At 41.0% G+C, this 26494-nt stretch overlaps 1 protein-coding gene across 5 annotated transcripts in view; it reads left to right on the forward strand.

The window, feature by feature from the left end:
* VTI1A (vesicle transport through interaction with t-SNAREs 1A) overlaps positions 1-26494 on the forward strand; it is a 280273-nt gene that overhangs the window by 220661 nt on the left and 33118 nt on the right. Inside the window, exon 9 of one of the 5 annotated variants that reach the window (XM_072871482.1) lies at positions 2197-3333. The exons of the other annotated variants lie outside the window; for them this stretch is intronic. Within the exon in view, the coding sequence (XP_072727583.1) occupies positions 2197-2245 (49 nt within the window). The 3' untranslated portion in view covers positions 2246-3333. Of the gene's footprint in view, positions 1-2196; positions 3334-26494 lie in introns of those variants that run through there. 5 annotated transcript variants of the gene reach the window in all.

Genomic DNA, 26494 nt, shown 5'->3' on the forward strand with positions numbered 1-26494 from the left:
GAGCACAACAAGAAGGTACAAGTCCAGTGCTGAACTGTTGAAGTCCAACAACAGCAACTCAGCTGTGAACTTGGAGAGGGTGGAATTGTACACAGGGAGTAAGTTTGCCTTATAGTTAAAGTAAAAGGATAATTTTGTTTAGTTCAGTAACTCCGTTCAGACGATTTTACAAAATGTTATACAGTTTTGAGGTACTGCAGTCAAGGATCAGCCAGCAGACGTAATATTAAATGATTATTTGCCAGGTATTTAGATTTTCTAGGAGCAGCCTACAGCCTGGAGGCTCTGCATAAACCTAGGAGTAGGGCTATCCCCTGCCCTGAAGAGCTAACGTGCTCAGCTCTGTTTCCAGGTGTAGAAACCCAGTAATCCTGACTGAATGTCCTATTATTGTTCAGTAGTAAAAATTGAGATTGGGATGTTTGCAGTGTGAAATCTCTTGCTGATTTGGGCCCTGATCTTGCAAATACTTACCATTATGCTTATTGTTATGTAGATGCATACTCCCACTGAGTACTCCAGGTTGTATACATAAATGTTTTCATAAGTCTTAGAGATCTGGTTTGGTAAGTGCAAGCACAACATGTGTAACGCACAATCTCAGCTGCTTCTGAGATCCTGAATCTCTGCCTGGAGACAGATATAGCAAGCTTCAATATGAAACCGCTCTAGATTAAGTTTTTAGTATTACAAGCTTGATTTATGTGTGGCAAGAACAGTTGGTTGGGATATATTGAAAGAAAATGCATCCCATCCATTAGCAAAGAATGCAACAATTAGGAAAGGAAGAGACCTGACTCAGAACATGTGATATGACTCAGAATTGTGTCCTCGAGTCATTATGCAGACAAAAAACCCCACCACTCGCTTCAGTGCAAGTTTTGCATGTGTAACAGCTGTCACAGTCAGACCATTAATCAGCTGAACCACCACACAGGTGGAGGATGAGAAACCACCTTCTGTGCTAGAGGCTGAACATAAAAATTATTTTTCATGGGGTCCGTCTGTCTGTGCTGCTGTAGCTGCAGCAATGCAAATCTCCAGTGTAGATCTGTTTCTCCACTGGCATAAGAAGTTTTTGTACAATTTCCTCTTTTAAGCATAGAGGGAAAAATATAGATTGTAGTTAAATGCTAGAGAGACCATGATTTTGCTCTAAGCTATGTTTCTCCTGCTAAAAGTATTGCAACAAAAGGCACACATATTTTATTTTACTTGATATATTAGTGTACTATGAACTCATACCAATTGCATACAGTTAGTTAGATAAATAAACAGCTTACTTTTGATTGTGTGTGTTAAAATACCCCAGGTTATTTTGCTAAATGATGTCATTTATCATTCCCTGCTGTGTATAATGACTATTTGTGAAAAACAGAGGTTTTTATTTTCTCTCCTGTCCACCCCCAAACCAAAAAAGAAAAAAAAAGTCTAATCAGAATAAGCACATCCCTTGAAATACAGACACTTTCCACCCCCTCTCAGTTTGCATCATGTGATATGGCAAGACATCAAATGATACAAGGATATGTAATGTGACAATAAATGAAAGATAAATTAGAAGAATGTTGTTTGGATAGACTGTTCCTTATTCATTTTGGATGATAAGAATTTAGTCTTAATTTCTGACATACTCATTTTATCAGCTAAATTTCCTAATTTGTATTATTACAGATAATTACCAACATATATTTATTCTTAAAACTTTATTTATTCAATTAGAAGGTAGATTTCAGCCTTTATCTTTGTAGGTAGCTGATCCAAGACAGTTTTATGTAAATGGCTTAATTAATTGGTACCCTTCAGTTGAAACAGCAACTTACAAAGGAAGTAATCCTTTTCGAGTGGCATAAGCTGTTTAAAAAAGGCAAAAATCCCACAATATTTTTCTCAGGCACCTTGGCACACAATTATAAGTTATTTGACAGAAGTAAATGTAATAAACTGCAAAGCTTCTTCCCAAATTATGTTTTTGCTATGTAATTAAAATAGCATCAACCTTAACTGCAGTGGCTCTGTAGTCTTCAAATCTACATTATTAAGAGACTTAATTATGCAGAATTACAAAACTTTCTTATAAATGGTTCAACGTGTTGGTGGTAAAGATGTGATCTGTGTGGCCTACATATTAAGTTTTTACTCTCTCTCAAGCAATTAGTTGTTTCCAAGTGTTTGGTGCATTGCCCTCCCTTTCAGGCTATCCTTGGAAACCCCTGCCATGCAATGCTGTTCAAGGATGTGGTGACAGGACTTTTCCTTATGGCTATCTGACAACCGTACCGATCACTCCAGATGACCGTCCGCCATCAGCGCTGTTGTTGCCAAAGCTGGGCTTGCCTGGATTGCAACTGCAAACTGGTGTCCTGACATATATTCTAGAAAGGAGGAAAGGGAGTTTGGGGTATTCTTCTCTCTCCGCCTGCCATGCACCGAGGTCCATTTGTTGTAGAAACTAAGCCTTCAAGCAGTGTTTTCCCCAGTTGCACACTACTCTACAAAAGTAAGGGGCGCTCCATAGTGGAATTAATTTGTAAAACCCAAAAGAGGGTTGTTGAGATCCTATATGTGATAGTAAATATCTTCTTTTCCTGAGCAGGTCAAAATGGCCTTGATTCTGAGTGTTTGCATGGCATGGCATGGACCTCTTTTTTAGTTTTACACTTTCCATTCATAAGAATAGCGGGAGGAAATAATACATGACCCTTTTAAAAACAACCAATTCTTCATGTGGTTAATAAAGGAAATTTAAAAATACACACTGCGCCCACCTATCTCCTCTACTGCTTGCTGTTAGACTTGTTTCTGAACTTCATACCAAACTGGTGATCCTGGGGGAGGGGGGAGGGTTGAGTGGGTGAATGAATACATGTCTAGAAATGTGGCAACTTTTCAGCAGAGATGCTCCAATGCTGTCCTCATTATTGTCCCATTTTATTTGGCAGAGTGACTCTTTTCCCCTTAAATGTGCAAGGGTTTAATTAATACATTCCAGTTGTCAAACCCAGTTCAGCTTGATGAGCAGGAGAGTGTAGAAAAGCTAGATTATTTGTTTGCATCACTAGGCAATGGGGAAATACCTCCTCCATTGGTTTTCTTTGCAAGTAGTGACAGCAGCGTTCTGACAGAGACAAAGGGATAAAAAATGTGCTGGAAGGACTAGAAGAATTAATTTGTAATAGATAATTGGATCTGTATGGCAATGATACAAGTTTGGAGGAAACTCGAGCAGAATAGCTCTCTAGGTTTTTAAGTTTCACTCTCTTGTCAAAATAGCATCTGCATGCCTTATGCATTTTAAAGTTTAAATAAGAATATACATAGCTCGCTTCCTTATTTAGCTGCCCCATCCATTGTCTGACAAAGGTCTGGATATGCTTATTTCTATTATTAATTAAAACTCAAGAAATAAATTTTGCTGTTTGTTGGGAAAGTGGTATGGTATTGCTGTTTCTTTCCTCTCTTGCAAAAGTTAATTTTACTCTTGCACCAGCCTCTGAGACAACTGTCTTTTGAGTTTTGCAAGCCTCATCTTTGTTGCTGACTGATCCTACAGCAGATCCTCAGAGAAGGGCGTAGTTCAGTGTTACAAGAGATTGTCTCATTCAGTGGAAGCATGGGTCCATCCTGTGAGAATATTGAATGTCAGGGTTGAGACGTTACTTGAGTTCAGTTCTGCAGAGAGCCAGTGATGAAAGCAGAGTACCATGGGGATGTGCTCTCAATGACGCCAGCTGCTGAGGTGGGCTGATGGTGTCCGTACCAGTTGCAGATTTTTCAGAGTTGGCAAATTTGTCCTGAAATATATCTAAATGCAGTAATCAATCAAGCCTAGAGGTCATAAATGTAGATAACCGTGGCTGGTAACAGAGCAACTAACAAATGGTGACAGTGCGTTATTTAAAAAAAAAAAGTTTTAGTGGAGGATGATCAACATTGTTCCCCTCCTTTTAAAAAGGTGTTATGGGTGATCCCTGAAATTATAAACCTGGGAGGCACCTCAGTGTAAAGAAATATGGTTGAGAGAATGATTAAAGATCAAGTTATAAAGGAATTAGCTGAGGATAATATGATGGGGACAAATCAGCACGATTTCTATAGCCTGTCAGATTTCTTTGAAATATTTAACAAATAATGGATAAAGGAGAACCAGTGGATATAATTTATTTAAACTTTCAAAAGGGTTGGATAAAGTCTTTTAAAGGAGGCAATTAAGGAATCTTGCTAACAATGGGGTAGGATGTAAAGTCTTGTCATGGATTTAAAACTGATTTAAAGACTGAAAGTTAAAAGTAAGATTAAATGCCCGTTTCTTACTGCTGGAAGGAGACAATAATGGGTGTTCAGGAGTGGGGCTAGGAATGGTAGACTTTGGGTTTTTTAACGTATATATTTTATTAAATTGCTATTGTGCATAGAATATAATTAGGTAGTATTCCCTCGGAAATACTGTAGGTTAGTATTAAGGATCTGTGTTACACAGACTGCTCTAGTGCTGTCGTGCTGTATTGAAGAGGAAAAGAAACAGGAAAATAGAGTGAACAATAGCAATAACATTTCCCCTAAAAGATGCTTCTCCACTGAAAAAACATCAGCTGCTTGTTGCACCACCTAATCTAAGCTAGTGCAATTCATGAAACACACCAGCCCCGATCCAAGAACAAAATCAAATTTCAGTCTAAAATGTCCAGGGAAGTTTTGTCCAGCCTTTGGTGAACTCGGCATATCTGCCCATTTACTGCAGTCAGTGTTCGCTGCAGTGGATCTGTGATCTCTGCTGGTGCTGGCATCGAGGCACTCCACCGCTGAGACAGCTCTAGCCTCAGGTAGGACTGGGAAGGAGAGTAGAAATTGTAGAATAGCTCTGCAAAACTAGGCTAGTTCAGATAACGTGGTTTTGAATAAGATTTGTCACAGAAAAGGTAAAAGAAATATATGCAACAGAAATGAGCATACAGTTAGAGTGAACCTGTAAGCCCTGAATCTGTCATGACTCACCAGGCAAGTGACTCTGGTGCCGTCCCACTCAGGTCCATGAGGACACCTCCAGGTGCAATAGCTGAGAAAGAGATGGGAAGTTTTGCTCCATGCCAGGTGTGGCCTTATCTTCAAGAGACTGTCTAGCCCAGATAACAGGTGCCCTCCCCCATTATCTAGCAAAGATGGAAGAATTTTCAGAACAACAAGAGATGTTGAGTAGGAAATTCCGGATGAGAAAAAATTAAAACCTGTGATTATTTAATATGGGGAGGAGAAGGGTGATCAATTATGGAACAAGTACTACAACAAAGGCTGATCAGAGGCTTGCACTTACTATCCTGAAAGTCAAAAGTCACCTGTATTTAATGGATGTGTGGAAGGAGAGGGGGTGGAGAACGCTTCTCTCCCCTGGTAATAGGAATCTCTTGGCACAGGGTATTGCTGCAGACAGCCAGTTCTTAAATCTTGTAGCAGGGTGCATTATCATAAAGAGTATCATGTAACAGAGTTAGCTAAGGTCTGCCTGGTACTGAATAACACCAAATAAAATCACTCGTGTTAGTCACTCTACCCCCAAATTTCTGCACCTTGAATTTAGTATGCTCCTGATGAATGAGGCTGTCAGGAATGAAACCGAATGCAGTGGACTATATTTAAGCACAGTAGCAGAATGATATTTCGATGGTTAATTTCTCTGATCTTCTGTTGAATTTAAATTTGCCTACAGTGGTTTCCCAGTTTCAATTAGTACACAAAACAAACTTTGCGTATTTTCTGAGATTATGTTCTTCATTATACGTTGCTGTAGTTTTATGTGGTGTTGCCAAGAAATCTGCTTTTGACAAATTGCACAGGAGGCATTTTGAGATTGTGATGGAGTTGATTGAGTTTTGGCCAAATCCTGTACACTTTTATCACTGAAGACTGAAATACAGATGCTTGTTACACTAAAATATATAGAATTTGCTTTGGCCCTGAAAATCTGTGTCACATTTTAAAATAACCAATTTGGGTACAATTTGAGTTAAGTGGCAAGTAAACAATGCAAATGAAACTGTTTTGTTAGCTAGAAAGTAATTGAAAATCTGCAAGTAATTATAAATTGGCAATATACAAGTCTCCAGGAAGCTGAAAGGAATACTTCGCTGATATATTGTTTAGTTACATTCAAAATTAACTTACCCTGCACAGTTTGTGCAAGAGGTTTTGTTGCTTATTGTAACTTTACTTTTGAAAAATGAAACAACTCGGATTTCCTAAGAAAAAAAAGTGTAATTTTTTTAATCAAAGATAACTCTTCTTATATTATATGATTTCTTTATTTCACATGGGCCTTGAGCTTCAGCTTTTGTATGTAGGTTTGAATTTCTTCAGTGTTTGTCAGTATTCTAAGTTTTGATTGGCACCTTCATTGTGTTTTCAACTCATCATCTCAACATGTTTCTCGTGCATTAATGTAGCTGTACAATACCTTTGAGAAATAAGAATGTGTTGTCACATACGAGAAGAAATTCTTTGCTTGTATTTGGTTGAAAAAAGTATGGGATTGGCTGGAAAACATCTATTGTCAATGCCACCTAGATCTGTAACACTAGGAGCTAGTCAAAACACCCAGATAATTGTCATGTGGATTTGTGCTGCCAGGATGTGTGCCATGTGCAGACATCAGGTTTTGGTGAATATCAGCTTTTGTTGTTGAAGATTTGTTATTTAATAGGACCATGTAAATACCCAAGTTTTTTTAAAAAAGGATAAATCAATGTGAGTATTTATTACAACTCAGTTTAACAACCCTTGATGTATATAACATCAATCAAAAAGCATTTCACAGAATTTGGAAAAGGGAGAGGGGGGAAAATATTGGTCTTAGAATGCTCTGAAATATCCTTTATCCCAGAGCAGCAGGCTGTGCTGGAAAGCTCAATACTATCTCTATTTTGGTCTCATCACCAAAAGCCCCAAGAGTCTCCACAACAGGTAGTGACCCAAACTCTGTCCTCCTGCTAGAAGTAAATGTTTTCAAGCTCATCCAAACTCAGAGTTGTTCAGGTAAGCTGCAAAAGATGCAAAGTAAGACTGGCAGGTTTTGGGGGGGAAAGGTAACACTGCAGTTATTGTTGTATTATTCTGTATTATGCAAATGAGCAAGCAAAAGGATATAAAGATTAAAAATTACTTCCTTGATTCAGATAGAGTATCAACAAGAAGAGCCACGGGGAAAACTCCTGACTTACAGTACCAGGCTATCATCATTAAGTTGTATTCACCCACTTGGCAATTGCCTTCTCTGTAGAAAGCATTTCACTGATACGTACTCTCGTTTAACAATCCTTGACTCAGAGAAATTTCAGACTTGAATGTTTTACAGCCCTGTGTTGTTTCTGTATAAACCAGTGTTGATTAAGTGAATCATACATTCTTCCGATATTAAATTTTTAACGTAAAGTCTTGTAGTCAACAACTAGTAGAGATACCTTTTGAAACTTCTGACGTACCATGTAGAAATGGTTCAGCACTGTCCAGCGATACAGTGTGGGCACAGATATGATGCTTGAAAAGCTGTGTAGGAGCCAAAGAAGCTGGGGAGGGGTTTCCTAGTTAGTCCTGTGCTGAGGAGATCTGGACAGTCTGTCATTAAAGGGAAAACACTTCAGCCAAGGAGCAGGAATAAACTTCTTTTCTTTCTGCAGTAAACATTTCCAGACAGGCCCGCCTTACGGTCCTTGTGGAAGTAGCTCCATTCATGCCATTTGGGACTCCAGCCTGTGAGTACAGGTTGCAGGATGAAATCCATAAATGCTAGACTTAAAAAACCGAATCTGCATCCAGAGCATTTTAATAAAAAGTTAGCTTGGGTCATGGGGAAGTAGGGGATAAAGCACAGGGGGAGTGGAGAATATGAGTCATGGCATCCAGACTGAAACAAATCTTTGAGCACGAATCACAATATAAAATTTTAAGGGCTTGATCCTGCCTTTGGCTATGCTGGTATGTATTGTTACATATCCTGTAAAATCGGCCACTGTTACATGTTACGTGGTACTGTGCACCCACATAACTAAGCTCTGAGCTCTAGGTTTTTATAGTCTTTATTTTTTAAATCCTATAAATGCTGCTGGACTTGGCTTTTTAGAATGTTGAACAGATGCAGCAAGATTTTCCTACACTTCCTACCCACTTACAACCCCAAATAATTAGTGGATGTGTTACATCTTTCGATAAAGACTTCTTAGAGAGCTGTTTGGTGAATAAGGCCACACAGAATGTGTCATTGTTGCTGCTGCAGGTTTTGAGTTTATTTGTATATTATGGGTACTGTATACCACATAATAATGAAAAGCTATATGCTCTGGTCTGCTGGTTCACTACGCAGTCTGTGTGATTACAAATTGTTTGAATAACAGTGGACTATTGAAACTCTATCCAGATGTGCGTGTTGCTAATTATGGGACTACCCACAAAGGCGGATTATCTCTTTTGTTACCATTTCCAACGTGTTTAAAAACAGGAAAGTGAAAAGCATGTAGGCAGCAAATAAAAAGTAGCCATACGTGTTGGAGATGAAGACTTCTCATAATTACTTCCCAGGGAAGAAAAACTCTTGACCTGGCAGAATGCATTTCTGGAGTGTAACCAGATGCAACTTAACACACAGGAGAGACATCCCAAAGTGGCAGATTCTGAAACAGTCTCAAAACAAAAATGGCATAGCTTCATTCACGGCAGGGAAAGTCCAGGTAGAGAAAGACTACCTGAGGAGACCAGTGGTGGGGAGGGGGGAACTGAGCTATTGTCAGTTTTCTGGCATACTTATTTAAAAATATTACAATAATGTGATATGAGATTTTGGAAGGACAGATGGGGAAAATGTGATCTTGTCTCTCCAGATTTTAAGTAGTTTTCATTTAATGAGCTGGAGCACTGTCCAGAGTGGCCTTTAGGATGAACAGTTCCCAGAGTGTGAAGGACTCAGTGTGTTTCCAGGCACCACACTGGGAGGACGATGTTTTCACATTGTCTTCCGTAAGTGCTGTCTCCTGGCTTTGGACAAGAGAAAACATCATGTCTAATCATAACGTGACCCTCAATCACTTTGTCCCTCCAATTCATTTCATGAGTTGCCATGAATCACATAGGGGATGAAATAGAGAAGGTAGAAGGAGAAAATGCCAGTGGCAGAAATTCGGTGTGGGATCCAAACTGAGAAAAACATAGGAACAGAAGAAAGAAAGGGTGTTGAATGGCTTAGCTACCTGTCTCCTTAACAGCTTGTGATGAGGAGATAAGTAGTTTAGCAACTTTCACTCAAATTTATTTCTTTTTCTTTTTTTTTTCTTTTTCCCCAAAAGGTGGGGATTAAACTACAGAAAGTCTGGCTCTTGCAGCTTCTCTGGAAGAGAGAGAGGATGTCTAAATTCAGACTTAACCCCACTTTGTACAGTTTAATTTAAATAAAAATGATGAATTTCCTCCTGAGTGATTAATAACCAAGTGTGGTGACATACAGGAACTATAAGCTTGACCTTCTAGGTAAAGGATAACTGCTATGTTAAGTTGATTACACAATTTCCCCTGAATAAGTTGACAAGCAGTGAGCATGGTTTCCATGACTTCTGATCTTGTAAATGCACACTTACAAGTGATTTGCCTATTCCTCTGAAGCAAGTCTTGTGTTATGTGTGACACGTGTTAAATAAATTCCAAATGGTCTAATGTGAGATCTGGAATCCCAGCAGCCGGGGTCTGTGCAAACGGGCTGGCCTGCCAGCGAATTGCAAAGTGTGAAATACTCTGAACTGGAATCCCCAACTTATCAGAGAAATTTCACATCCTCTGAACATCTCAGAGGCTTATGAAGCAGGCTAATAATTCTCCCTCCTCCTCCTTGGACTTGTAAACTGAATTCTTCTGTGTTACATGGAGTGAACCTTGCTTTTTCTTCTGTCAATGTTTCTTTCTTCCCCCAAAACTGAGTGCATCAAAGAAGCTAAAACTATCCATATAGTGCACTGATAGGGCGTTTATATAGATACAGAATCAGCCTACGTGCCAACTAAAACTTATTGCATACTTTTTTCTTTATCAAGCTTCAAAATCTACAGTAGAGGACAACTGCTGGCATTCCCCTGGGCATGAAAGAAAGGAAAGGAGTATTGATGGGAAACCAATCATCTCCATAAGTTGCTCCTGTGTTATACATGCAAGATTAGCAATGATTTTCTCTATCAGAAAGTATGAGAGGAGGGAACCACTATAAGGAATCACAAGTGTCTCTGCTGTGAGGTGCAAATAGAGTGTCTTCACTTGCCCAGTGTGCAATGTGAAAATAGCAAGGGAACTCGTGCGGGAGCAGCTGCAATGCAGTAGAGAGGACTCTGCATGGCAGAGCTGCTCCCGCGTGTGATGTGGAGTGTCCCCTTCACAGGCAGGGCTAGCAGAGGGCTGTGGCACCCTTGGCCGCGTGGTAGATCTGCCCCTGTGTCAGCTCAGTAACAGAGAGTGAACAGGCTGCAGGGGAAAGATTCATACAAAGAAATCTTCATTTACTTAAAAAGAAAAATGCCGCTACTTGACTTCATATTATTGCTTTGGATTAAGCCCACGCTAAAACCAGTTTCAGAAAACCACCTTGCCCAGTGCTTGGCCTCTGCTTTCCTCAGGGATCTGTGGTTAGCACCTCTGACTCACTCAGTGGAGAAATGTGCCATGGAATGATCTGGATATGAAAGAAAAATGTCGCATATGTTGCCTCTGTTGTTTTCCTTCACTTGGGGGGAGGTTTAGACAATGTCTCCTACCTCTCAGGGGGTCCAGTGGACCATAAAACAAGCTTCCACTTCCCATGGCGATTCCTCACCATATGTGCTGCCTATAGTCCTAAGGTCCCTGTGTACCTAGAAGAGCACTCTTCCCAGCACGGCTCTCCCTCTCCAGCCTACTCCCAGTTCTCTTTTACTTCCCTTCAGGTGTCAAGCAGTGCTTTGCAATAGCTGGATCAGCACCAAATTCAGTCTAAGTCCAGCAGAGTCCCTTTGACCCATTCCTGTCCAATTCAGCACATATCCAATTTCCTAGGAGCTGTAAAACTCAGTAAATCACCTCCCACCTGCAAATCCCAATCCCCTGAAATTAGGGTGTCTCCCTTCAAAATCACTGGCCAGGTTTTGTTTCTGTAGTTTCTTTTTCCACGCTTTGGAAAGGAAAGTACTTTGTCAGCAGGTTGGTGTGCTCCGCCCACGGTGAGGCAGTTTAACAACCCAGAACATGAAACTCAGGACACTCCAACCCTGGTCAAGTCCATGACCCATGGGCTCCAAAGTGAGCGGAAATTACAAATGCTACCTTTGCAGTGATGGATCATCATGGATAACTTTTTTCCTCCCTCTCTCTGTCCTTTGTGTGAAGAAATTTTTTTCTTAAAGGATTCAATTGAAATGTTGCCTGTCTCTTCCAGAAGGGAGGCTGCTGAAAAAGAGATCATCTTTGTGTAAGGCAGCATGCAATACAGTAGGTACACTAGGCTGTCTTGTCCTTTCTCTGTGATAAACACTACACTGAAGTCTACTGTTATTTGTGTGTACGTGTGAATATCTTTCTGTAATGGAATAAGAGTGTTTGCAAAAATGGCTACCGAGGTGCCCAGCCAGTACACTTACTCCAGGAAAGTGAGAGGATAAGAGAAGTGGCAGAAACAAAGATAGGAAAAGAGATTTTTGCACTAACAAGTGTGAACTGATAAGCTTGACCTGTATGGGAAATGTAGAGAATCCTTAGTGCACTTGTCAGGCCAAAATTAGCCATGCCAATTTGTTTTCAGCAACACTGAGCTATGAGAACCTTTTACTTATTTTCTCGTTTGTGGAAGAAAACTGCTGGCTCACTGCACTCCACTTATTCTTAGCAAGCTAATTCACTTAGGCATAAATAACTTTCCTGGGTGTTGAAGGCTGGGGTAGGAATCAAGAGGATCTATAGAGATGGATGGGGAGGTGTTGTATGGAGGTTTTATTGGCCGCATGGATAAGTTATGTGTGTCATCCCAACTGAGTGCCTAATCACCTCCGACATGTCATCACAACTGCAACATGCTCAGCAAGGCAAAAGGGAGGGAAGAAAATACATATTTCTTCCTCAAGTATGCACAGCTAGGAAACAGTCGTCTCATTTTTCATCTTCCTCCGGGGTAGGTGTTAGAGCCGTGTCTCTGCTGGGGAATGGTGGCTGTTTGGTTCACACAGGAGTGAAGTGTGGTGTTTTAAAGGATAAAATTTGAAGCGCTGTTTAGCAAGTAAGCACAGCCTTCTGATTAGAGTATGGGAATAAAGTAGTCTGTATCTGATTCATTTTGGACAGTTTGGAAAAACTGGAAGCTAAGGAGGCAAAGTCTGTAGTAAACAAGAGATTGCCAAGGCTCCAGTTCTGTTTGTTTATTTAACTAATTCTTCCTTGTGGGGACAAGGGAAGAAAAGATGATTTATGCAGTACTGGCTGGCATAGAATGATAGTCTGGGTATCAGTATGGAAAGAAAGATAAATGTCAGTGCTTAGGTGAGAATTACAGGCTTTGGAGTCAGAAGGGGCAGTGGTGGCATCACTGGGATGTCTTCTCCAGCTCCTATGTCAGAGGAGGTTGCTTAGTTGTAAATCAGTGGAGGGTAATGAAAAGCCAAATGAAACTGGTCTTTGAGTTGATGAAAGAGACTCAGAAAGGTTACCCCCATAGAGGAGGGGGACATAATAGAAATGAAGGATTAGAGATGGTGACTGCAAAGATATCCCAGGGAAACGAGCCTTTTGGCTGCTGAGAATCCAGCAAGAAGGAGGCCAACAGCACGAGCTGAGTAAATCAGACACCCTGCTTTGAATGAGTGCAGGAGGGAGTGGAGAGAAGCAGACTAGTCAGGGGTGAGGATGAGACTCCGCAGGCAGAGCAGTGATTGCATTAGGCATATGCAAAAAGGGAGTTCGTATTAGGTTATCAGAATTAGATTCCACTGGGGGTAAGGAAATGTGATTCAAGGGATTGCTTGTTAAATTAGGATTTCCTCACATAATTTTATCAGATCTCACATCATCAAGTCAAATCTGGTTCCATTTAAATGGATCTTAACAAATTGTCAAAACAGGCATTGTACCGAACATGGCAAGAGGAGCAAACAGTGTGATCCAAGGGCGGAAAGGAACTTTTCTAGGCTAAGCTATGATTTTTCTTGTTTTTCAAAGGCATCCCAGGAAAAGCATTTTCCCTCGAAAGAATTTTCCCAGCCAGATTTTTGCCTCCTTTTTGGCTGGTTACATTTGTATTCCTTGTATACTCCTTGTATTCTTCTTTCTTTTTTTTTTTTATCTCCAGCTCTCACTTCTCAAAGCACAAGGTGATACAGAGATATCTTTATCTGCAGCAAGAGGCAGTGTGTCATTACAGCCATAGAGGGAGGCTGGCCATGTGGGAGATCTCTTCCACGTCACCATTTTCCTCCATCTGTGGAACTAGCAGGGTATGACTACAGGACTTTGCTGAATAGGGTCTTGGAAAAATCTAGCTGTAAACTCACAAAGCCTGGCTTTGTGTCCAGAAATGGTGTTTCCACACAGTATATCTGATTTCCATAGCTCTACACTCTTCTAAGTACCAGCCAAGGCAAGCCCATGTAACCATGTTAAATTCCTTTGTTTTCTCTTTCTTAAATCAGACAATTTGTGTAAACCTGTAAAGAGACAAACTGACACCACTTTGACCAGAGAGTCAATGTTGATTGTTATTAATTACTTAAAACTTTTTTAAAAAAAAATAAGGCCAGGTCTGTGCTGCAGATTTCTATCAGCACAGCTGTTCTGGTCAGACTGACACCTCTCAGTGAGCAAACACTACACATGTAGATGCAATTATACCTCAAAATGGTGCTTGTTTTGCTTGCGGGGATGATTTTACTATACCACTACAAAGAGCAGATTTGCCAGTGTAAGTTTACACCACCCCAGGAATGCTTTGTCTGTTTACTGTGCTGGTATTCCTTTATCAGTAAGGCATTTGCAGTGTAGACATGGTCTTATTTGGAGGGCTGGTTTTAATCCTGACACATGCTAAAGTGATTACACTGCTGATTGAGAACTCAATAGAAGGACTCCAACTGATTTGCTCTGGATCAGGGCCTGAAAGGAGAGGAATTATCTTGTGGTTTGAACACAGGGGTAGGAGCTCCTCATGCACATCCTGGGTTTGATATTGACTTCATTTGTCTCTGCCTCTAAAATTGGGGGTGTTAAGGAATTTGTCTTACAGAGGTTTTGTGAGACTTAGTTGTTTCATGTTCCTATTCCAGGACACAAGTAAAACATATATCCCCAAATGGATATCCACAACCTTTTTAAAAAAAATTCTAAAAAAAAGTCCAGCTACTTCTGCAGCTGTTCCAATGGCACAAAGTGCTGTTGCAGTGAAGGCCCTGGTTCTGGGCCAACCTGTGTGACTGCTTTGAAGAGGCTCACCTGCTTTAATGAGGCGCGTATCACAGTTCGGGATACGTTGCGCCACCACGTTTCCCATGGGTGTTTCCTTGTCGCCCCAACACTCTTTCCTTTTTGTATTTACAGTATCCATGGACTCTGTTTTAAGGGCCTTAGAGTTCTTGGATGTCAAAGTCAAACAAGGAGGAGCTACAGCGTGGGGACCTGTGTGCAGGGTGTAGGGCTTGGAGGTCCTGAAATGGGTGCTGCTCCTTCTACAAGACTTAACAACTGATGGCTGAGCAATATGAGGACTGTAAATCAGAGAGAGCAGCATGCAGGAGGGTACTTTTCCCAGTGAACCCAAAACACCAATGGGTTATCACTGCTGTTTCATGCCAGACCACAAAGCAATATTAAAAAAGACAAATCTAAAGCAGAGTTCTGGTCAGTAGTTGCCATGTCTTGTGGTAGTCTAGCACATAGACAGTTGGTGGAGACACATGCTGCCTTCAGATTGTCAGCTTCATTTCTGTATCAGCCTTTTGCAGAGCCAGTGTCAAGCAAGTTGAAGCTGAAGGGCATTTTCCATTCTCTTTGTCTCATCACGCGCTGGGCTATAGACTAAGCAGGTTCCAGTTGGGACATATGACCCCCACCTGGCGCCGAACATGTGAGATCACACCAAGGAGCAAATCCCTACAGGAAGCAGAATTAACGGGAAATAGCTATTACTCATCATATTCTTTTTTACAAGTAGTGCATCCTTTAAAAAACACATTTGGGAAATGGAAAACTAGTGTATAGAGCAGAAATCTTTATCTCTAAGAGAAGCCAAGTTTCATTTTTTTATGGTTTAATATAGAATTTTTGGACTGCTCTTCACTCTGTAATCTACTATCTGTAGCTTGCTTAGTCTGTGGCTCTTTTTACATATATTTTCTCGACTGTCATCTATTGGCACAGGAGACAATGTCAAGAGAACTGATTTCTATGACAAATTAGTGCATGGAAGAAAGAGGGGTTTTTCCTGGTTGTGTGATGTGCCAGAATGATTGATTCCAGAAAGACACCTTAAAATTCCAAGGAGTGCTTCAGAAATCAGAGCATTTTGATACTGGCCGGCTTGATTTAAGGCTACAAAAATTATTCAATTATGCTTTTACCTGATCTGAAGTACCTCTTGGTGCTATTGTAGAGTGCTAGGGGGAAAAAATCAATGCAAAAATTATTCTTTTTGCACACTGCTAGAAGAAAAACAATGCCATGTTTAGTGTAACTTTGTCAGGGTCTGGTAAAACTGATCACAGTTAAAATAAGTAAAAATGAGCCTGTGGTGTGTGCAGCAAAAAAATGTTAGGTGTCCCTGGCTGTAACCCACAGTCCAATGAATGCAAATCAAGAGCACAGTAGAACTTCTTTTTAAACTAAGTCTTTGTCAATAATAACAGCACTAGCCTTTAGCATGCGCTTGCATGTTCCACAGAAGAATTTCTGTGCTTTGATCGGGCTTACTAACAACAGTTTGGTTTGCTCAATAACCAATGGCAAAACTGAGGCACAGGGTAAGTAAGGGCTATGTTGATGGTCAAGGAATCAGTCAGAATCACAGTTCAAAACCAATGTCTGGGCTGCAGAAGGACACTTCTGAACCTAGTCCTGCAACTTGTCTTGGAGAGATTGTCACGCACAACTCCCTTTTCATTTGCCAGTATTTTCTTGTTGCTGTTATTCTGAGTACTTACTCTGAAACACCAGTTTTCAGATGATATTAGATTGTGAAGAAATACAGGGAAGATAAATAAGTGAAAAAGCTCTCTACAAAGCTGGCAACTCATTTTTTAATGCACAGCTACTTGGGAAACTTTAGTTTCATGAGCATAACTTTCACTGGCAGCAGTGCTGTAAGGAAGTGTTGGCCACAGGTTTCTACCTATGGTGTGACTTTCTTTTGCACCAGTTCAACTGGTTGTGGGGCTATATTGTCAAGGAACCAGACTTATTTTAAGTCAGTGGTTGTTTTAACTTGGATTCATTTGCAAAATCTGGCATATAGTCAGAAACTGTGACACCAACACAGCTCTTGAGTAGTGATAGGAAAGAATGGCTACTTAAGAAACTGCTTTTAAGTAACCTTGCTCCTGCTTGTTGATGGCCAGCTTTGAAAGGCAGCCTGGCAGGTTGGTATTTGAACCAGGACAAAGAAGGGAACATAGGGATCCTAGTGTCATTTACATTTGCAGAGAGGAACAACCAGGATCAGTTTAAGAGCACCTGTTTTTGTAGATATATTTTATAATTTGACTTTTCTTCTATAGTATTTGCAAAACAAACATCTTGTGAGCAAGGGTGGTGCACAACTAGCTTGCTGTAGTTGTATACTCTATTTTTACTTTACACAGCTCTGGACGAGAACTTTTGGGTTCTTCTGAGAGAAAAAACAAGGCGAAGAAAGACAGTTAAATATAGTGAGAAATATGGAGGGCAGTGCTGGGGGAGAGAGGGGATGGCGGAGGGAGAGGACCGCCAGGGAATGTTAAGTGCACATGTAAGAGTAGAACATATGATCCTTCTTTATTATTGTCCATTTAAAATTACAATGTGTTCCACTTAAACTAGACATGCTAATAAAAGAAGAAGAGTCATTTATAGTGGACAAATTCCAAAGACCAAAGCTTCCTCCTCATTTAAATTCTGCCCTTTTGTTAGGGCACCCTACTGACATAATTCTCTATTGTTTCTGCCATTATCGCTTGCTTAATGCAGGACATAGTGTCGGGAAATTCCTGTCTGGCACTTACAAGGTGTTTCTAAAAAGGGGAACAAAAGAGTCAAGAGCACATAGGGAGCAGGAAGAAGCTGCGAGGGGAAGCGGCAGTGGAGGGAGGAATTCCAGATAGTAGCAGGGGCTGGGGGAGACAGCAGAGGAGAAGACAGCCAGCCCACGGGGAGGGGAGAAAGAGCTGGGCACAGGCAGAAGCTCTCAGCATGCCCTCTGCGATCCCACCTCGTACAGGCAAATCTCTCAGGAGACTTGGGAAGCAGCTCAAGGATGGTGAAAATGCGAGATTTCTCAGTATGAAGTAGGGGAGAGTTGGGCTGCTCAGCTGGGAGGTGCAGGATGAAGCAGGAGGATCTCGTGGGGAAGGAAGGCTGTGCTGTTCAGAAACTGGGGGAGCCGGGTTTGAAAGCTGGCTCCGGGAGGGTCACGCTAGGTTTGATGCTGAGGGTTTGTGGTAACCAGTGAACGAGGAGAGAGTTGGTGTCAAGGCTGTCCACTTCTCCCGGTACGCTGGCTATGAGGGGCAAGACATCCTAGTTTGCACTAGCCTCAACATAAGGAGATTACTCTGTACTGTCATTTGTTAATAACAATGTCGTTTTCTGTCATATAATTAGAAAATACATCTTGCTTTGCCTCCAAGCACTGTAGCCTTATTGCATTTGCACATTTTTCATAATATTTCAAGCGAACTGACCAGATAACATTAATGAATATATTAGATAGGCAGGCGCTTTTAAGGAAAAATAATAAACATACTTGTATATTAAAAAGTTAATTCAGTCTGGAGCCAAACAGGTAATTTTCCCTTCAGCATTTTTTCACTCAGCTAAGACAGGTTGGACTAGGAGTGCAGTCACCCTGTCTAGGGCGCTTGGCTTGGCTTGGCTTGGCTTGCATACCAGGGGCGAATTTTCTGCGGAGACAGACAGCAAGATGATCGGGTTGGCCTCGCTCCAGAGCATGCTCACAAAGGCCCCTTTGATGGAGGGCTTCTTGGTAAGCCCTGTACCAAAAGCTGCCTGCCACCCTCCTTTCAAAGATACCCATTTACAGTAATTCGGGGGGGAGGAGGGGGGAAATAAATAAAGAAAAGTGAAATAGGGGGTTGCCACAAGAATAATTACGTTACTGGGCTGGGAGGGGGTAGGGAAGAGGAGGGGGGAGTTATTAAGTAAACTGCTGGATGTTGAAGTAGCTGTTTGGCAACAATGCAAGAACATAAGGCATTTGCAATTAAGCTCATTAAAGCTTCATCATTTTGCTTATCAATCTTTTCTGAAAAGGGTGGGGTGAAGCACCATATATTAAAACATGTCTGCTTTTACAGATAAGGAGTGATCACTACCTGTTTGACTTTCTGAGCTGCACTGCAGTACCCAGCCTGTGATGGCATACGTGATTAGCTGATTTAACTGCCTTTTGTACACGGGCGAGTGATTAATAGGGGTTTGTTATTGTGTCCCTGCACCCCACTGCTAAAACATCCAGTCCAGGCAACTGCTACCTCCTTCCCTTTATCTCATTTGGTATCCAGATGTGGTCTCCTACTTATCCATCAATTTTGATCCCATTTGTTCTCGTAACAGTGGCTTTTGGAACAGTATTTACTGAAGCCTCCACACCTTGGAATAAGGGCAAGGTGAACTAGATTATCAGAGCCATTGCTTCGTCAGTCAATGAGGGATGTCCTCTGACTGGAGCCCATACTGTCCCACACTAATCAGAGGCTTTGGGTTTCCACAGAAATAACAGCGACCTGAAGATACATTAGTGAACAGAACTGATCTGAGCTGCCCGCAGGTCCTGAGCTGTTAGAGATGTCAGCCTGCCTGGCCTGACTATTAACAGGGCAGCTCTGGCTGAGGGACAGTGAAGCATCTGAGTCAGCCGGTGAGCCATCAGAGCAATAGTCTTGGTGTGAAAACCTTGCGGTAAGAACAGCAGCAACATTGCCTTCTGCTTTTCAGCTGCTTCCCCGGGTACGAAGAGTGAGACTTGGGAAGAAACCAGGTCTGCCTTCTTCTAGTAATGAGAAAGTCAGTATGTGTCACTACAGTTTATTGCAGGTAGTACATGTGTAAGAACAGTATTTCAGATATAGATACCTCTCGTCATCCGAGAGCTTCAGAGCACTGTAGATAGGAACTAAGCCTTGCAGCATCCATTTGTGGGACGTGAACCTTACCTTCATTTTCCAGATGGAAAAGTTCTGGCGCAGAGGAAACCCCAAGAGGCACATTGGGTATCTGGGACAGGACTGAACCCAGAAGTCCTGATTCTCACAAGTCCAGTTTCTCTAATATGGCCTTGACCATGCAGCTCCGTGATTTTCTCTACTGTTTAGGTTGATAGCAACTATATTGAGCTTCAGAATTTTCTTGCAAAAATGATCGATCTTTTCTTGCTTCATTTGTATCCCGTAGCAACTTTCTTTTCCCTATGTGATACTTAGTGGCAGAGAGGTGGGACCTCATTTAGAAGTGGCTCTTTCTGTAATAAGTTTTTGAATGACTTTTTCCATTGTCTTCACAGTATATTGTCTATATAGTGTTAAAACTCATTTTAACTTTGAAAGAAAGAAAAAGAAGCAAAAAAAAAAGAGAAGCTGGGGGAAATACTGATATGAAGAGAAGTGTGGAAGGAGTAGCACCACTAATACAAACATGTAGGTCATATTGCCATGTGGGAATGGAAGCCAGCTTGAACTTTAATTCATGGTTTGATCAAGGTAGTGTAAAACCAGACCCCAAAGGATTTCCAATGGAGAAACTGGATTTATATTTTACATATGAGCTGTAGTTGAAGCCAAATGTTCATTCCACTCAAATTGTGTAGGTGGATTACTTTACTTCCAGCCTTGAAGTATCATGTTTTTAGCTGCTAATAAACTTAATAAAATCCATTTCTTATTTCCCCTGGTGTACCGTGTTCATGAGCCTTGATGTGCCAATAGAGCAATGCTGTCCTGAAAATTCATTTGTCAAGAAACAGGCAAATGATGCGTATGAGTAAGTCAAGAAGAAAAAGAATATACGTACCACTCTTCCAGTGGCATTGCTCTTACCAGAATTGCAAACCTCCTCATTTCTCCTGACTTACAGCTGGACCAAGGAGTTGAGAAAACTTAAGAAATTGTCACATCATCAGCCTAGCAGAGAACTAAGATACATACAAGCTGTTTTTTAAAAAAATGCTCATTCCCCAATTAAAAATATCTTTCCTTACCAACGAGCTCCCCGCTTTGGCTTAGCTCCCAGAATTGGACCTGCCTTTTCACACAATGTGTGATCAGTCTGAGGGGTTCATTGCCACTGGAGTTCACTGAAGGCAAGAATTTACAAAACTGAATGAGGGATTAGACATTTATGTAGATAACAAAAATATCTAGCATTATTGTAGCTAATACAAACAAAGAGAGCACTGGGAAGAAGATAAGACCTCATTCTTGAAGGGTTTAAGATAATGTCTAATGAATATGTAGAATTGGGGTGAGACTTCCTGGGGGACAGGAGGTAGATTGTCACATGGTACCCTTGAACTTTACTTTGACAAGTTCAGTCTTGGATACTGAGTTAAAAGAGTTGTAACTTTGATTATATACAGCAATAACTGTCTTTCTAATCAGTGCACGTTTTCTGACGTCCCATGCTCAGCTAGATGAGATAATCCAATGAGAGCCCTTTAGCCCACAGTGTCAGTTTTAAATTCATTCACTGGCCAACAAGAGGTGCCAAGTGAACTAAGACATCGGTGAGGGTGAGCAATGCAGTGAGTGAAACGTTGTCTTCAAGACTTGGAGATACAGAGTTGAACTGAAGCTCCGCTACAGGCTCCCTGTTCAATGAAGGCAAAGTCACTTCTTTCAGCCCCTTCATATCCCCTGTGTGCAATGGTGTCAGCCCTTTCAAAATGTGGCTGCGGCACATTGCTGGGGCACAATGAATTAATCACTTTGCCTAATGGATTTATTGAGGGGAGTAGGGGGAGGAAATAATCTTTAAAATGATTTAGGGTAAACAAAAGAGTCAAAAAGAGTGAGAAACAAACTTCTTTATGGGAACAGGGAGTGGGAACCAGACAAGGAAGGAAAACAGAGGGGGATAAGAGGCCTCAGGTACAGAGGAACAAGTAAGATCTTAGGTAGAAACCAGAGGGGAAAGGCAGGGTTGAGCATATAAACAAAAGGCTTAAGAGAAAAAGCAATATGACTTTTGAAGCTTTTAGTGCACATCTGACCCAAATCATCTGTCCTTTCAGAGTCAGCCCATCACCTCCCTTGTTTAGACTTTATATTTCCTCAGAGATCTCTAATCCTTACTCTAAAGAGCTCCTGACTTGGTGGACATTTGTTGTGTTAGTAAATGCTGCTATTGAAGTCAGCAGACTTGTTAAAACTTGTGCTCTCACTGCAGCAAATGGAGTTTGCAGTGAACGGGCAGTGCAAGGCCAGTCATTCCTCCTGGTGTGTGGGCAGCGTGGAAGGGGTTGAGGGAGAGGGGGGAGGGCCAGGCAGCTTGGAAGCAGTTTTCCCACCTCTCTGTGGGCCATACCAGAAGGTTTATCATGGAGTCTCTTTGTAGGGGGAGCAGGGGTTATCGAGAGCATGGCGTTTTTCTTTCCAGCAAACGAAAAATGCCACTGAAAATTCTTTTCAGAACTTAATACAACTCCAGGCAGTATTTCTTCTGCACAAACCACAAACAAATCCATGCACATGCATTTAAGAAAGGACTCCAGACTCATCTGAGCAGGTCACAGGGAACTGTAGGATTGCAAGGAGCACTTAAGCCATCATTGATGGTGGTGGGCTCTGTTGTCTTTGGTCAGTCAACCCTTGGGAGCCAACCTTTTTGCTTATTCAGTGGGGACTGTTTCTATCCACTTCAGTAGAAAAGGTAGAGGAAGGGGGGAAGTGGAAGTTGACCACATTACATTTAGAGTTTATCAGTTCTCTTCTGCAAATGTTTTCACAGAGAAAATGAAGAAGTTTCTTCGAAAGATTAAATCTACGTGCAAGTAACCAGTGAACATAAAGTAATTGACCCTACCAATGTAGTTGCAGAAGACAAGGATTTACCAACTTTTTGCTAGCATAGGGGTTTTGTTTCCCACGGAAAAAAAAGTCTGTTGGCTTTTAAGAGATGTTTCTCTTTTGAGTTTCCCCTTTTCCTGCTCTCCACTATATCCCTGATAGATATTATTTATTTCTTAGAATAATATTTCATTTGAGGAGAGTAAAACCATGGTCAGTTTTTTACACATCATTTTCATTAGTTTTGTGTAGATGTTATTTGGACAAGAAAAAGTCGAGCTGCCATCATTCTGTGCTCTGATTAGCGCTCCTCTGTGCACAAAGGAGAAAAAGAGAAAATGGAACCTGCTTTTCAACATGCAGGAGCACTAAAATCCAGCATTGCTGGAGAATCTAACGCAGAGCTTTTAAATTGAGCTTTTGCAGCTATTTCTTTCTCCCTGAAGAATCTGGTGGCCTGCAGTTGTGTAACTCCCTAATGAAGTCGTTGTGGGGGTCTTTGCTATCCTGGAAAATGAAAGACTAGAAAATTGCAGTGCAAAGCTCCTGTTTGCTGAAGTGATCAACCTTAAATGGTGTGCCGGGTTATCTCAGAGTATAATCAGCATAGCCGATTTGAATAGAGCTGTCTTCAAAATAGAGATCTGCTGGTAAGATTTGTTTTCATTTAGGTCTTACTTTCAGCAATAGGATTACCCCAAGGTCTATATATCTACAGGCTTTTGTACAAACAAGCAGCTTAAACAAAACTACCATTATTATACTGATTTAGGGAGAGAGAAAAGCCTTGTTTGGTTTATTGAGTTAAGATCATATGTGTGACAAATAAAGCCTTCCTTTAAATGTAAGTTTTGTCCCATTCAATATAGTAAGTTTCTAGAGCAAAAAAAAATTACAAAGGCCAACATTCTTCTTAATGCCAATTCAATTTGTCACCTCTAGGTTTTAATCCCATAGGCTGGTGAAATACGTGCTATTTCATCCAATCGAGCAGCAAGACAGCTGATATCACCATATTTATCACCATCAGGGTGATATAATCAATTTACTTCTTGCTATAAGAACTACCCTTACACTTCCTTTTTCTACCTTTTACTCAATGGCCTTATTAAACTCTTTTCAATGCTGATTTATTGCAGCCATGGATAATGGTGTGTTCTGCGTTGCTTCCCCCACAAGGAACTTCAATAGCTGTTGTCATTCTTTTGTCTTTTTTTTTATTCAGCACATCAAGTTTTATTTACTATTTTAAAGTGTCTTGTAAATAAAATAGGATGTGAAAGTTCTGAGCTCAGTTGGCAACTTGAGATCTAATGAGGGGTGGCTAATCATTTATGGTATGGATGCCATGGGTCTTACTTCATACAACGGCAAGCAGGGCATGCATGTTTTCCTGAGTTCCCATCACAGGAGGTACTGCAACCAGTCACACTGCATTCAATGCTCCCCGTGCAGCTGTGAGCTTTAAATTGGTTTGTGACCACAGAAGGAATGAAAAGGAAGGTGAGAAAGTGCAGTTGAACAGAACTCATCTGAAATTTTTTTTTTAACATATATGCAACTCAGATACTGAACTTGAAACAGGAAAAAGATTGGGGAACTGTTTCAAATTGGCACAAAACCGGTTAGGTTAAACTACTTGTTAAATGAATGTGAATGAACTCTTGTCTCCTGCTTTAGTCCAGTCATGCTGGGTCAGGTCTTAGGGCCCACAGAACTGCTTCTTTGCAGAATTCATGCAAGTGGGTGAAGTTGGTGGTTGGGTACGTGGATTTCCAAGAGCATAGGTTGGCACACGAGTACAGGAGGACCTCTGGCAACACGGCCCTCTGGATCGAAGCAATCATACCAGCAGCGATCACATTGTCTATTATCATAAGAGGCTTTTGAAATATTTAAAATGTTTATGGATATTCCCTAAAACATTATGCTAGCAAGATAGCAATGTACTTAAACTGTCAACAACTGACCTTGGATCATTGGGTAGAAATATTGCATTTATTCTGTTTGCAGTCTGTTTGCTGTTGGTAGTTGCAGCTGAAGAGCTACGGTGGACTTGCTGGTGTCACCTAGCTGAAAGCACATTTCACCTTCACCACAGAACTTGATTGCAGGTTGCAAATATTATTTAAATGGAAATTATTTCCTTATAAGAAGTCTCACAGAAGCGTTTCTTTTTTTCAGGCTGACTTTTTAATATTTATTTTGTATTGTTCTCACTTTTATCCTTAATTTGGGGCTAAATTAGATCTGTCAGTGTCCCTTTAAATTTATTCCACACTGACTAATTTATTTTAGCTAACTTGTTTCAGGACAAGCGTAGAATACTTACAGCGCAAAAGAGAAAATTCAGATCAATCTCAGTCTGCTGAGAAAATTAATCAATTTGCAAGTTACATCTAGCTTAATTCCGTCATTTAAAGCAGGCATTGAGTTTCCTTTCCCATGTTACATGGAGACTGGAAGGTAAAGCAGTCTCCATTGGTAGAGGACTAATTCACTTGCCCTGTGCTCTGTGTAGAGGTCATTAAGACACTGCACTTAGAAAGCAGCTGCTTTTTGTGTGTGTGCCAGTATCTCATTTTCCACATATGTAACAGATCAAAACATTTAGATTGGGTTGATCCAGTCTATCATGACGAAAGAATTTTGAAGCAACACAAGTAAATAACAGCCTTACTTGGAGGGAGGATGCCTTTGCCCTGATCCTGAGAAACTATTGGTGGGCGCCACCCCAATTAAAGCAGACTGGGCCATACCAGCTTTGCACGGATTCCTTTCCAAAGCCAATTAGCTGCAGAACATTTGATCGAAAGGAACAAATCACCGAAAACTCAGCCCCACACAATGTTATCATTTATGTCCAGTGCTAGTCTAGCGCTCAAGAGTGTTTCTTTTTGTTATACCTCTGTAGACCTGCTGGAAAGAAAAATGTTTCCTGCTTCTCATTTGGCCTATATATTCTAGACCCCCATTGTTCAGTGTTATCACCTTAAGAAGCAGTTAAGATTAAAGTGAGATAGCACACATTTGGGTTTAGAAAAACAGCCAGAGAAGCTGTACAACTTTTATGGTCTTCATCCAAAGTGCATTTAAGTGTGGGACTGTATTTCAGAAAATGGAATTAAATGTAATTTTTCAACTGTTCTGTATTTCCATTTATACTCTTCATCCTCTAAATCTGTGCCATCATATGGCTGACTACTACTGGCCAGAGTTCCTGGGCCAGCCCTCAAGAATATGAAAATCAGAGAACTAAAAAGAGGAAGAGGATGCTTTGGCAAGCTTATGTTTATTGGTTATGGATAGTTGGCTATCACCGTGATACCCCTTGGGATTATCACCCGCCAAAACCCAAAACTCCATTTCAGAGGGGATTATTTCAAGGAGCAGAAGCAATTACAGAGTAGTGTAGCAGGCAGTGCTTTGCAGAGTGATGCAATTTATTGGAAGTCCTACCTTGTGGTGGCTGTATGCCTGGGAATTACTGTACTTATTCATGTACAAGTTAAGAAACCTAGGTACTTAGAGAAAAATACTGTTCTTTGATTACTAATAAGGACAATTCCTACAATGCTTAAAAATAAGACCATCAAATTAGTTCATGAGGGACAAATTTTGAGGGGAGAGGGATTTGCATGCAGTGCAATGAACAGGGAAGGAAGAGAGACAAGAGGAAAAAAATCCATCCGGTTTTTAGCCTACACTTGATTGATGCCTGTTTAAAAAAATACTTTTTTTTTTTCTGGGATTGCTAAAAGTTACCAGTCTTATTCAAAAATGTAAGTAGGCAGTATAATTGCACAGTAGACCAAAACTGGGAAACTGTTTCATGCTCTGTGGGTGTCACTGTAGAAAGTTCTTGGTGGAGGACAGGCAGCCAGGGAGACATTGTGGCTTGAATAAAAGGGGTGAGGACAGGCACAGCTCAGCTGTGCCAGCTGTGTGTGGAGCTGGCTGGAGTGAGGCTAAGGAGGCCTGAGTCAAGAAGCTGAGCAGTGGAGAAAAGGCAAATAGGCCGGATAGTGCTGTGAAGCTGATAATTAACATTTCTGAAGATGTTACAAAAGGGGAGGTTGGGAATCCTTTGGTGTCTCTGTAGTTGTATTCTTCTGTATTGGTCAGATGCAGAATATGGGCAAGAACTTCATGAAGTTCTGCATTGCTGTGCTTATAAACAGCTATTTCTCCTTCTACAGTCCCTCTTCATACAAGTTTCTTAAGATTGGCTAACGAGATTCACTTTTATCTCA

The sequence above is a fragment of the Ciconia boyciana genome, chromosome 8 (genome assembly GCF_034638445.1).
Source record: "Ciconia boyciana chromosome 8, ASM3463844v1, whole genome shotgun sequence".
Lineage (NCBI taxonomy): Eukaryota > Metazoa > Chordata > Aves > Ciconiiformes > Ciconiidae > Ciconia > Ciconia boyciana.